Source organism: Setaria italica, chromosome VII, assembly GCF_000263155.2.
Source record: "Setaria italica strain Yugu1 chromosome VII, Setaria_italica_v2.0, whole genome shotgun sequence".
NCBI lineage: Eukaryota > Viridiplantae > Streptophyta > Magnoliopsida > Poales > Poaceae > Setaria > Setaria italica.
This window is the reverse complement of record NC_028456.1, coordinates 30,959,715-30,972,956: the sequence shown is the minus strand read 5'-3', so window position 1 is coordinate 30,972,956 and position 13,242 is coordinate 30,959,715. Positions and strand designations below refer to the sequence as shown.

General features: G+C 44.3%; 1 protein-coding gene across 2 annotated transcripts; it reads left to right on the top strand.

Annotated features, from left to right (window-relative positions):
- The first annotated feature begins 2,776 nt into the window (after nt 1-2,776).
- Nucleotides 2,777-8,332, top strand: LOC101769022 (receptor-like serine/threonine-protein kinase SD1-8). Of its 2 annotated transcripts, XM_022828595.1 has the most exons (9): nt 2,777-2,959; nt 3,257-4,857; nt 5,055-5,165; nt 6,063-6,184; nt 6,289-6,505; nt 6,620-6,860; nt 7,081-7,210; nt 7,309-7,933; nt 8,028-8,332. In XM_022828595.1, exons 1-8 carry the CDS (start codon nt 2,868-2,870, stop codon nt 7,564-7,566), a joined length of 2,772 nt encoding a protein of 923 aa, XP_022684330.1. In that variant the 5' UTR covers nt 2,777-2,867; the 3' UTR covers nt 7,567-7,933; nt 8,028-8,332. The 2 variants fall into 2 exon arrangements, with proteins under 2 accessions (XP_022684330.1, XP_012703023.1); XM_012847569.2 differs by having other exon boundaries at nt 2,777-4,857.
- Nucleotides 8,333-13,242: the final 4,910 nt, after the last annotated feature.

Here is a 13,242-nt window from a genome sequence, read left to right as displayed (position 1 = left end):
ATACTTTCTTATGACTATATTTTTTGTATTATTTAAATAAAAAATTAATAGAGTACTTATTGGTCAAGGCCTTATCTTGATGAAACAAAATACGCCTTGTAGCGATGTTGTTCATCCTAGAGATGGAACCCCTGCAGAAGCTACTTGATCCGGCAACCAGACAGCATGAGTTGTCACCGGTGCACAGGGCAGCAAAGCTGAGAAGTAAGTTTATTTGCAGATGCTGCTGTAATTTTCTTAAATCCGATAAGGGAGGAAGTGAAGGTGGTTCAGGATATCCTACAAGCGTCTGGAATGGTGTCAGGATGGTCAATCCAAGGAAGAGTGCGGTGTACCCGATAAGATGTGAGCAGATCAATGTGGAGGAAGTAATGCACTGGTTCCGATGCCCGGTGAAATCCTTGCCTTGCACATACTTGGGATTGCCTTTGCATGTCAGACAACTGAGAAGAGTGGAGATCCAACGGTTTATTGATAAAATAACTGCAAAACTACCAGGGTGGCAAGGAAGATTGCTAAACAGATCGGGGCGTTTGAAAGTGATAAACAACGACCTCGATACCGGTATATCACCTCACAGCGTTCGCACTGAAAAAATGGGCAGTCAAGAAAATTGATAAAATCAGACGCGCTTATATGTGGAAAGAAGCGACGGAGGTGAATGGAGGTCACTGTTTGGTGCAATGGGCAAGAGCGAAGAGGCCAAAGAAGTTTAGCGGCCTGGGCATATTTTCAGTAGGGCGTTGCAGCTTAGATGGCTGTGGTATGAATGGGTCGATCCAAAACGGCCATGGGTGGGCACACAACAACCACCGATTGCAGCAGTAGACAGGCAGCTATTCAGGGCGTCGATCAGTGAATGAGGATCCGGAGAACCACAGCTGGACGAGAGTGCTCTGGAGAATGACAGAGGTGGAGGAAATGGTCGAGTTTGTTCAGTTGTGGGACTTGATCATGCAGGTCACGTTGACAGAAGGAGTGGACACCATCAGATGGAGATGGACAGCCAATGGGGAGTACTCGGCTAAATTGGCATATAATGCCCAATTCCACGGATCCTTCTGTTCTTTCCAAGCGATGGAACTCCGGCGCGCACAAGGAAAGCACAAGTTCTTTGCATGGCTTCTTGTCCAGACCATGTTACTCACTGCATATAAGCTAATGAAGAGGAACTGGCCATGTAATGAACAATGCGTGCTATGTGATCAATTTCATGAAACTGTTGCCCACCTCTGTTTGCATTGCCCTTAAGCAAGGGAAGTCTGGAGCCTGGTTGCAGCTTGGTCAGGTCCTGGATCCTAACAGAACAGTAGAAGAATGGTGGAACATGGAGCTTCAGGGATCCCGCAAAATGAAAGAAGAGTAAAGGCAGCAGTGATGATGTACATGGCATGGAACTTGTGGAAGGAAAGAAATAAAAGAACTTTTGAAGGTAGAAAGTATGCAACAATTACGAGTTCTGTGGTTCATCAAGGATGAAATGGCCATCAGAGTCCAGGCGACAGGGAGGGATGTGCATCTTAGTTTTTACGATTAATGTGTCTGTTATTGCTATCAAACGAGATTGTATAATAATTTATGTAATAAACTCTATGTAACCCCGGAACTGCTTCTCCTGCTTCTCCTTCTTATATGATATGACAGCGCTCCTGCTAACTTTCCTTAAAAAAACACCTTGTAGTTTCAGTTGGAGAGAGTATATCTTACCACTAAAAAAAGGTTAGCGCTGTTGGTTCTCATCATATGGTCTTTAAGGTGCAACTTGTAATGTAGTTTTCTAGATATAGTTATGATATCTAGTAAAATTACAAAGATATAAAACACATATAAATTTTATGTTTTTGAACATCATATTGGAAAGCTATTGACAGTTAAAGTTTTAAAAGTGATGGGATCTTGGTCAAGTATTGTGACCATACTATTGATTAATAACAAGTCGGCTTCGATGACTGAGGAAATTTTTCTGTATCCATCATCATAGAGAAAGAGATAATCCTTACTGATTGACAATTACTCCCTCCATCTCAAAAAATATGTCATTTTGCGATTCAAAATTTATCCCAAAAAATAAGTCGTTATACTCAATTTGGTATGTGTGCATGTGCATATGGGCATGCAGCAGTCAATTAGCACCAAATATGGTTAATAAATAGGGACAATCGGGATTATTTTACCTCCTCGTTAATCTGTCCTAAAATTTCTAGGATGACATGTTTTTTGGGATGGAGGGAGTAGTTTACGACGACCGAGGAGAGTATTTTTTGTATCCACATTCTTAAGTCCCTAACTGATTGGGAACGGCAAATTAATAGCCACAGTTTTACACCACGAAGCTGATATCGTTAGATTCGCATTCAAAATACTTTCTTATGACTATACTTTTTGTATCATATAAATAAGAAACTAATAGGGTACTTATTTGTCAAGGCCTTGTCTTGCTGAAACAAAATACGGCCTTGTAATTTCAGACGGAGAGTATATCTTACCACCTAAAAAACGTTGGCGCTGTTGGTTCTCATCACGTGGTCTTCAATTAAGGTGCAACTTCTAATGTATAGTTTTCTAGATATAGTTATGATATCTAGTAAAATTACAAAGATATGAAACACATAAATTTTATGTTTCTGAACATCATATTGGAAAGCTATTGACAGTTACAATTTTAAATAGCAAGTCGGTTTCGATGACTGAGAAATTTTTTCTGTATCCACAATCATAACACAAGTGGGGAAGGAAGATCTTCACTCATTCATTAAGTGCTTGCGGTGAGACGCCACCCACAACAAACGAAGGGGGTGGAGGGATACTGAAGAAGGAACAATTGTCTTAATGCTACGCTGGGATCAGCAGCTTCCAGTGAAGACAAAATGAGTCGGGCAGGAAGAGGAAGATCGTGCGGGAAGCTGCATCCCATTTTGGTTTGGCGAGAGGGAGGCAGCGAAGCACCTGGACTATGGAGGTTAGTTGATTCTCGAAATCAGGTCGTTCGGAAAAAAAAAACTGCCGCTTTCTTTTTTTTGAAAGGAACGGCAAAAGCTTTGCCGTAAATTTTATTAGAAGAGAATCTCTACCTATTATTAAAGCAAGTAACATCTCTGCCTGTATTTTCGTCCGTCGTGGTTATTTTGCAAAAAAGTCCCTTGACTTTTTAGTAATCAACCCTCAGTCCAAATGTTGAAAAGAGGGGAGCTCGGGTAGAAAAAGAAGGGAAGGGAGGGGGTTAACGGGAAAAACACTTCTCCTTTCTTCACAACAGAGAGGCGGAGGGAGATTGGGCGCGGGCGGCCGGCAGCGTCGGTGGTGCGGCGGCCGGCGTCCTGAGCTCGGCCGCGGCCGTGAAGAATAGGAGGAGGGAGAGTGTGAAGGGAGGTCCTCTCTCCTCCTCACCTCGGCGAAGGAAGCGCTGGAGGCGGCGACGGATCTGGCGCCAGACGAGGGAGCTCCTCGGGGAGGTCCACATTCTTATATATCTTAAGTCCCCAACTGATCGGCAACGGCAAGTTGCTACAACCTGTCTTTCTCGTCTACGTTCTCGACGCGCAGAGGACATGGAAGCAAACTGGAGCCACCTTCTCAACCTCCTCCTGGTTCTACTTTCTCCCATAGCCTTCGCCGCCGGTTTTGCTGACACGCTCGGCAAGGCTGGCAACATCACCGGCGACGAGACGCTCGTCTCGGCCAATGGAACATTTACCATGGGTTTCTTCTTCCTCGGGCCGTCAACCAACAAGAAGTACTACCTAGGCATATGGTTCTCAGTGTCTAGTAGTGATGCCATCTGCTGGGTGGCCAACAGTGAGCGCCCTCTCTCCGACAAGACCGGCGCGCTGGTGCTCAGCGACACGGGGAGCCTTCTCCTGCGAGACGGCTCCGGCCAGGTCGCGTGGTCGTCCAACTCCACCATCGCCTCCTCTTCATCGGTGGAGGCGCAGCTCCTCGAGACCGGCAACCTGGTCGTGCGCGACCAAGGCAGCGGCAACGTCCTGCTTTGGCAATCGTTCGATCACCCGTCGAACACCATGCTGTCCGGCATGAAGGTGGGCAAGAACCTGTGGAGCGGAGCCGAGTGGCACCTCACGTCTTGGAGATCGGCCGACGACCCGTCACCGGGGCCCTACCGCCAGGTGCTGGACACCAGCGGCCTACCGGACTTCGTCTTGTTGGACGGCAACGCCACGATCTACCGCTGTGGCCCCTGGAACGGCCGGTCGTTCAGCGGCGTCACGGAGGCTTTGGGGAACACGTACACTGACCTGCTCACGTTGGGTGTGACGATTAGTCCGGGAGAGATCTCGTACAGTTACACTTCTAAACCCGGCGCCGCCTTGACTCGTTTGGTGGTGACGGACGACGGCAAGGTCAATCGCGTCGTGTGGGATAAGAGCAGCCGGGGATGGACGCATCAGCCCATCTTTCAAGGCCCAAGGGATCCCTGCGACGACTACGGCAAGTGCGGATCGTTTGGTCTGTGCGACGTCAGTTCGGTGTTGTCCTTCTGCGACTGCCTCAGGGGCTTTAGCCCTGCGTCGCCTTCGGCGTGGAGTAGGGATACCTCGGGCTGCCGGCGGAACGTGAAGCTGCAGTGTAGTAGCAATGGGGTCACGACGGATGGCTTCGTGCTGGTGAAAGGGGTGAAGCTTCCCGACACGCACAACGCATCGGTGGACATGGGCATGTCGATGAAGGAATGCAGGAGTAGGTGCCGCGCAAACTGTTCGTGCTTGGCCTACGCCGCCGCGGATATCCGGGGAGGCGGTGTTCCTAGCGGCTGCGTCATGTGGACGGATAACATCGTCGATCTTCGTTATGTCAACCATGGGCAGGATCTGTACCTGAGGCTGGCCAAGTCTGAACTAGGTATGGTGCTTATTTCAGCTTTCCTACAAGCAAAATTTAGCTTTAATAAGGATGAGCGTCAACCAAGATAAGCTTGTTTTGTTTGATACACGATAGGGACTACCTGATGCAAATCCAATTTTATTTTCTTCAGAAAAGACGACCGTGCTTGATTGCATTCCTTCTTTATCTTTTACCAATTAATTTTGACATTACAGACAAGGATTTCCCTCTCGCGGCTGTTGTTGCACCGGTAGCGTTCGTTGGTGCTGCACTTGCCCTGTTCCTCCTGATTTGGTGGAGAAACAAAACCAAACGCAACGCCTCAGGTATGTACGTGTACCATTAGATCGTGCAGGGACAGGGAATAGTTTTTTTTAAGGAGGCTACGGCAGGCAAGAAGTTGGCCTGAACATTTATATCTATATGCAAGATTGTTGAATACAGGATTTGAGAGCGTAGGGCGCAAAGAGAGAAGGGGAGACTAGTTCACACTGTTACGAAAAAATATGCTCCACAGCCGTAGGGAATTGGCCACTCTTGACTGGCGTAGTCAGGGCTTCCAAAGCTCTAGATCAGAGGCCATGGCGAGGATGGTGAAGCACACCGGGGTGAAGACGTTGTTGAAGAAAAAGTGAAATAGTTATTGGGGCTATCGACCATTGAATTAAAATAAAATAGTTTGGATTCATCCCTCTATGATAGAAAAAGTGAAATAAAATCGGAATAGTTTTATTTATTTACTTATAATATTTTATTTAATAGTTGGAATATTTTTCCATAGACCAGGAACAATATTGCAAACACAATAGATTTTTTTTTTCTAGAAAACATGTCACCCCTGATTTTTAAGAGCATTTTGTTTCTTTATCCGTAATATTTCATTCCACTGATGAAATATTTTTTCTTATGCTGGAACATTGCAAATCTGACATATTTTTGCCAAGAAATATGTCGACAGATAGATAGTGTTTCTCATAATAATTTCCGTTTTGTAGAACAAAAACACATCGCTTATCCTTTGGCCGGATCGTGCAAAAACCAAATATTACCTCGAGCACACTTCATTTGGAATTTGGACCATGCATTAGTACATGCTATGCACGTTGAACCATTATTAACAATATATAAGTGTCTCTTTGAACCTTGTAGTTTACAATAATCTTTAAGTTTGCACCATGGTTATGGATGGAAGTGGAACAACACTGAGTCTGCTCGTACTGCAGATGGTCCTTGGAGCCCAACTATGGGCGATCTCTCTTTCGATCTGCCTACTGTAAAGATGGCGACGGGGGATTTCTGCCAAAGCCATGTTATTGGTGAAGGTGGATTCGCTGTAGTGTACAAGGTGCTTCAAATGTGACTTTATTTACTCGAAATCCACGTTGTGTTAACGTAGCGTAGGCTATTATTGTTTGTCCCCATTGCAATGCTGATAACCCCTACCACTAGGGCGAATTACCTGACGGGAGAACGGTTGCGGTGAAGAGGTTGAAGCAGTCAGCTCTCACCGACAAAGGCAGGAGCGATTTCGCAAGGGAGGTGGATGTGATGGCCAATGTCAGGCATGGCAACCTCCTCCGTCTCCTTGCCTACTGCAACGAAGGCGGCGAGCGCATACTGATTTATGCCTTCATGCCCAACAAGAGCTTAGACCTCTACATATTTGGTACCTATCTCTGCACATCCATATACTGTCACGAACTGCTGGGTAAATCAGCTACCTTTTGCATCCTCATGTGCGACGCGTTATTCATAAGCTTCTATCTTGAACTGATGACAGGCGAACCTAGCGACCGCGCTAGGCTGAACTGGAGGCAGAGGTTGGATATAATCCATGGCGTCGCGCACGGCGTCGCATATCTTCACCAGGGATCGGAGGAAAGCGTCGTCCACAGAGATCTCAAGCCTTCCAACATACTACTAGATGATAACTGGAAACCAAAGATAGCCGACTTCAACACTGCCAAGTTGTTCATCAAAGATCAGCCAGATCAGTCTGATCCGACCATTGTTGTTTCACCGTAAGTTACTCCACATTCTCCGACTAGCTTAAATTGTGATCTTTTAAATTATTCTGGGGTGAACTCTCCAACTAATTGCTGGTTCCTTGAGAGGTGCATTCATTTTTCGTTAAAGAATAATCATATGCAGGAGTACATGATTTCTCTTTCTGTCCACTGCTTGAATGGGCTTGATCTATTTTTAATGATATGACTGACTACCTAAACACCAACTGCCAAGGGGATATGCATCTCCGGAGTATTTGCAAGGCGAGATGACACTGAAGTGCGACGTGTACAGCTTTGGTGTCATCCTGCTAGAAACCCTTAGCGGGCAAAGGAACAGCCCCACAAAGGGAGCAATTTCAAATGTAAGTTCATCCGGAGATTTCGGTCATTTGAGCACTGTAATGAGTAACCAAAGGCCTCGTGCAACTGTAAGTAAGCTACGATATAAATCCTGGTGCAGGCACGGGAGTTCTGGCAGCAGGACAGGGCGATGGCTCTTCTCGATCCAACGGTTCCCCTGCCTCTGTCTACGCCTGATTCCGAGATGAGGTCCGAGCTCGAGAGGTACGTCAAGATTGGGCTTCTCTGCGTGCAGGAGGCACCGGAAAACAGGCCGGACATGTCCGCCGTTGTCGCCATGCTCACCACCCGGAACTCAGACATCAACCTGCTGCCGCGCGCTGCGCTGCAGAACGTGGCCGCTGCCACATGTACATGAGATGAGGAAGATCTCCTCTCCAGAGTCTGCAACTAGGAAATCGATATTGCTTCCATCTCCATTCAGCATTTTTTTGTGTCACAGTTTTTTGTATCCCAAAAGCTGGTATGTGTTATGTCTGATAATGCCGTGTTAAGCATACTGCTAAGAAAAATACAAGTGAAAAAAGTTCTTACTGCCAATTTAGTTTGATTGATGAAATGTTGCGAAAACCACCTACCGTACATGTGCTCGGTGGACTCTCGCTATTTTCGTCAAATGCTGCTACTCCGTCTTATGCTAGCTGAGTCAAAGCTTCGGAGTTACTACCCTGCTTGAGACTCTTAGCGGGCAAAGGAACGGCAAATCACAGGGGTTGATTCCACGTGTAGGTGCACCTGGACATCCTTGCGATTGTATTATTGGAGTCAAATCCTGCCCTTGATGCAAATTACTAAGCTACTAACCATTTTGTTGTGCAGGCATGGGAGCTGTGGGAGCAGGGCAGGGCGACGGGCCTTCTCGATGAAGCGGTTGCTCTACCCGGACCTGCTGATTCGTCTCTGAGCTGGAGAGGTGCGTCAAAATTGGGCTTCTTTGCGTGCAAGATTCACCGGACGCCAGGCCGGACATGCCCGCCGTTGTCGCCCTTTTTTCTTTCCAGTAGTGGTGGAGTCGAAAATCCTGCTACTTTTTTGCATGCCCTTTTTTCTTTCCAGACAGGCTAAAAGTAGCATGCACCTTGTTTTTGTTCATGCCTTTTTTCAAACCACTATTTTGTACGCCTTGTACAATTCTTTATACTGTTGGAATTTTGTTCTCTTAAACCGGGACACTGCCAATTTGTAAAAGGAGCAACCAAATTTTCAATCCTGTGTTGTCCCTGCTGTTGTCCTAATGCTGCCCTGCTCCAACTATTACATGTGAAACATTTTTTTTTCTCTATACCTTTTAATTTATGCTGGGACATCTTGTACACTGAAACATTTTAAGGACCAATTTGGAATTTAGAAAGCGAAAGATCAAACATTTGGGGGAGTATGGATGACAGGATTATTATGATTATTATCTACCTACTAGTTAGAATATAACATGAACCGTTAAGTATGCACCAACTTTAATCGCTAATTGCATGCTTTTTCTCTCTGTTTTTTTTTTTCCAACTTTGCACCATTGTCCCTGCTTTGACCAACTCAGCGCATCGTCGACCTTGGTTTTGCCATCAACCTAGGCAAGATCAGGGGTAACGAGCCATTGACTTCGTCAATTAGGGGTAATTGTGCAAAATTGAAAAAAAAGGACAAATGTGTAGTTGGAGGTAAAAGTGAGGGCATATACACAATTGTTCCTTTTCAAATTGACTCCAAACCTTATCATGTACCAACTGCCAATACCGGTTTGCTTGATTGACTTGAGAACATACTTGATTGCCAAAGTCTTTTTCTCAATTATAGGCTTGGTTCCAGGTGTGGAGTTCTGCCCCTTTCAAATCCTTCGGAGCTTCTGCACCTATTTAGTACTTTTGGATAATGCCATCCAAGTTCATGGAAGCTACCTGTTGCATAGCCTAGAGGAGTAACTCTGATGTAGGGTACCGCACATCTAGTCCAAAGTTCATGCTAAGACCAGTTCCTTCATACCAATCATGCATTGAGTAGGCAATTTATGGATATTGTTTAATACGATTTCCAGGATTGGCTCACCTGTTGCATGTTTTTAAAATGATTACGCTATGTCTATGGTCAAGATTACGACAATCTTCGTTACCCATGATCTTACTATTACCATGATCTTACTATTACTAATTGGAGATTCATTTTGAAGTATCCACGTGAAGCCATCTAGGATCCTAATTAGACACTCTAGAAAAATAAAGAATTTGTAGAAATTCAAAAAAGCAAAACATCTAGCCCTCAATCCTCCTCTCATGTGAACTTAGAAAACCCTTGATTAGCTTCCCACCTCAAGTACAGATCCGCACCCACGCGGTACTTCCTTGCATATCCAAACAGACTCACGCCTAAAGCAACACCTTCCTCGATGATCTCCTCTCCTTCCCCTCTCTTCGGTGGATATAGGAGGAAACGTATCGATCTATTCAGTCCCTACGTAATCTAAACGAGCACGTCATCTAAATTTAACCAACAAGGCAACAAACCATCCAAACAAATGTGAGGATATATGTATCCTCCACTCTCACGATGTCCACTCGGCCGCCGCCAAGGACATACACGAAGACGAAGAACCAATTCGAACTGCTGTTGGCTGCCCAGCAAAGGTAAGCACGATGACCTTGCTAGCTAGCCTCTTTGCTTCAAAAGGATTTTTGTGATTAACAGCTTCAGTTGTCATGACGTCCACTCCGCCGTCAAGGACCAACACCAAGACGAAGAGCATCTTGATGTGCTGCAAGCTGCCCAGCTAATTAACATAGGTACGCATGCTAATTCCTAGGCAGGACCATCTTGCTTCAAAATGAATTCTGCCGTTGATTTAGTCTAAATTAATACAGATTGCAGTGTTTGATCTGTTTGGTCATCGTAAGCCCACGTGCCAAGAGAGTTTTACACTGATGAAGAAGAAAAAGTAAGTGCATTGCAATTCCATATATTTATTTAAGCATGATTTCATTCTTCTCATTTTTTTTATAATTCAGAATTTTAAGTGCCTTGCCTAGAATTCATCACGCACTGCAATATGGCTTAGAACAGTATGCAACATCAATCGCACAGCACCCAAGATGATACATCAAAGATGGAAAAGATCTGCTGCGAAAGCAAAGCAAGGTATAGTAACTAGGTTGCGAGCCTGCGGTACATCCATGGGTCCTCCCATGAATCCAACAATAATCATATTACGGTTCAGAAGTTCTTCACCGAACACTTAAGGAAAGTACACACGAATGGGAAATAAAACTTTCTTAGGACTTGTATTTCTCCAAAATTGTGAATCCTTATACAGCAGGGGTGCCTCCCCTTTTATATGGAGACCAACCGACTTTTACATACCGAATTTACCATCATTTAACCACTACATTCTATGAATATGCTGTACATTTTGGTAAAGAAAGAGTCCTAACCCAATTTGTATACCCTAAACGGGTCACGCCATCCACGCTGCCAGTGTCACGCTTATAGCATGACCTCCTTCCCCTTCACCTTCGCTTGATGGGCATGTTTGGCAACCATGTGTTAAAGTTTAACACCTGTCACATCGGATGTTTGGATGCTAATTAGGAGTATTAAACATAGGCTAATTACAAAACTAATTACACAGATGGAGTGTAATTCACGAGACGAATCTATTAAGCCTAATTAGTCCATGATTTGACCATGTGGTGCTACAGTAACCAATTGCTAATGATGGATTAATTAGGCTTAATAGATTTGTCTCGCGAATTAGCACAGGGTTCTGCAATTAGTTTTATAATTAGCTCATGTTTAGTTCTCCTAATTAGCATCCGAACATCCGATGTGACACTGTTAAAGTTTAACACCTCGTATCCAAACACCCCTTAGACTGACTCCCGTGTTCTCTGATGAAGAAGTTCCCAAGACCTTGGCACCTTCCACGTGAAGGTGCCTGAGTTTCCGCACCTTCATTCTTGGTCCTCCACAGCGAAGGTGCCTGGACCTTCGCGCCTACCCTTGCTCCGTTGAATCGCCGTTAACTGCAAACATGTTTAAGCGAACACTGCTTACCTTTGCTGGCGACTTGACGAAGGTGGCGTGCGAGGATGACAGATGATATCTCTGATCCAGATCCCCCAACATGCATCACGTGAAACTACACCTAGATAAAGACAGGTACTTAATTGTTCTGTTCTCAATTTATGCTATTTCTATTTCTGCCAAGAAAGCATAAGTGCTATGGAAAATAAGTTAACACGGAACATTCCGTCGGAATGCATCCAATGATTAAAATACAGAGCTGCATCAAGGAGAGCAAACAGTCAAAAAAGACAAAGGAAGCTAATTAAACAATATTAGGAGCATGTTTGGTAGAATTTCATCTGATTCTCATTCTCTATAGGAGCCGATTTCCTGAGAGAAGTGATTCTGTGGCTGAAAGTGATTCTCTATCATAAACTCTTAAAATCAGGATGGAGAATCACTTCACAGAATCAGCAGAGAATCACTTCTTTCTAAAAAAACTATTAGGCAGAGTTCTTACTCGATTCAGGTAACACATTCTCTTTTCTTTTCCAGCAGTAATCCATCAAGGAAGAAACAACCAGTGGACGGAGAAAGAAAAAGGAACAAACGTGCGAGGTTTTATGTGAGCAAAATAAGATATCAAACCTACTTGAAATGACAAATGAGAAAAGCATGTAGAAAAAAAATAGCAAGAAAGTTGCGAACCCCAAAAGGAGAGAGCCACTGCCGGAAACAGTAAATTCGCCGAGTGTAAAAATTTTGCCGAGTGCTTTCTTTCGGGCACTCGACAAACAGCCTATTTGCCGAGTGTATTCAACGGGGCACTCGGCAAACATATTGCACTCGGCAATAAGGTCGTTTGCCGAGTGCCATAAATACGACACTCGGCAAACCGCTCATAGACACTCGGCAAAGGTCCGACACTCGGTAAATAAACGGCGCGTGCATCGCACGTGCACTGTCCGTCACCGGACTGGGCCGGCCGTTAGTCCTTTGCCGAGTGTTGGACGCCGACACTCGGCAAAGAGGCCGTTCGCCGAGTGCCACCCGCCCACACTCGGCAAATCAAGAAGGTCGCTGAGTGCCACTCCAAGACACTCGGCAAACATATTACTTCGCCGAGTGCCTCACCCTGGACACTCGGCAAACACAAGACTTCGCCGAGTGTTTCGTTTTGCACTCGGCGAACAAATTTTTTTTTTCGTTCCCTAGCCTCCACACTTTTTCTACTCCCCACGTAGGAGATTTTGTAATCCATAATAAAAGTTGGTATATTTTGTGGTCTGTTTGCTATTTTTAATGAAATGATTGCATTAATAGGAATTTTTTTATTCATGTCAGATTTTAACTGCAGGTACATGAAATGATGGATTATAATCAGTGGAAAAATTATATCCATATTATGGAGTCCGGATTGAGGTCTCAACCAGGAAATGAAAAGAAATTTTGAACATTGTTTTTGAAAAACACGACCACGAACGTGTGGTTGAATGGTTGTTAAATTCTAAAAAAAGCAAACGAAATATGAAAATCACAAGATTTGTCAAGATATCATGATATTATGTGTGGAGGCTGTGGTAAAAAATTGAGAAGGTTTCACCCAATTTCTGGCATATGATGCTTAGAAGCCGACTCATCTCCTGGAAGGATTCATAGAAGTTAGAGAGGACACAATAAGATTTGTAGTCCAAGTGACACTTGAGTTAAGGTTTGGCTTCAAATCTTTTTGTATAGGCAACATACAACACAGATTGGTTCGTGTCAAAATTTGGAAATTTTTCGGATGTGTTTACTATTTTTTATTGATTAAATGCAATTACAGATTTTTAGTAGATATAAATGCAATTTGCACTATAACTGCATGAAATAATAGAACATTATCAGTAGAAAAATAATTTAACCATTGTTGAGTGATGTTGACACGATTTTGCCCAAGTATATTAGAAAAAGTTCAGTAAAATACGTCATTTCATGTACACTTTGCCGAGTGTCTAGAGAAAACACTCCGCGAGTGCAGTTTATACCTTAAGTCCGGCAGCGT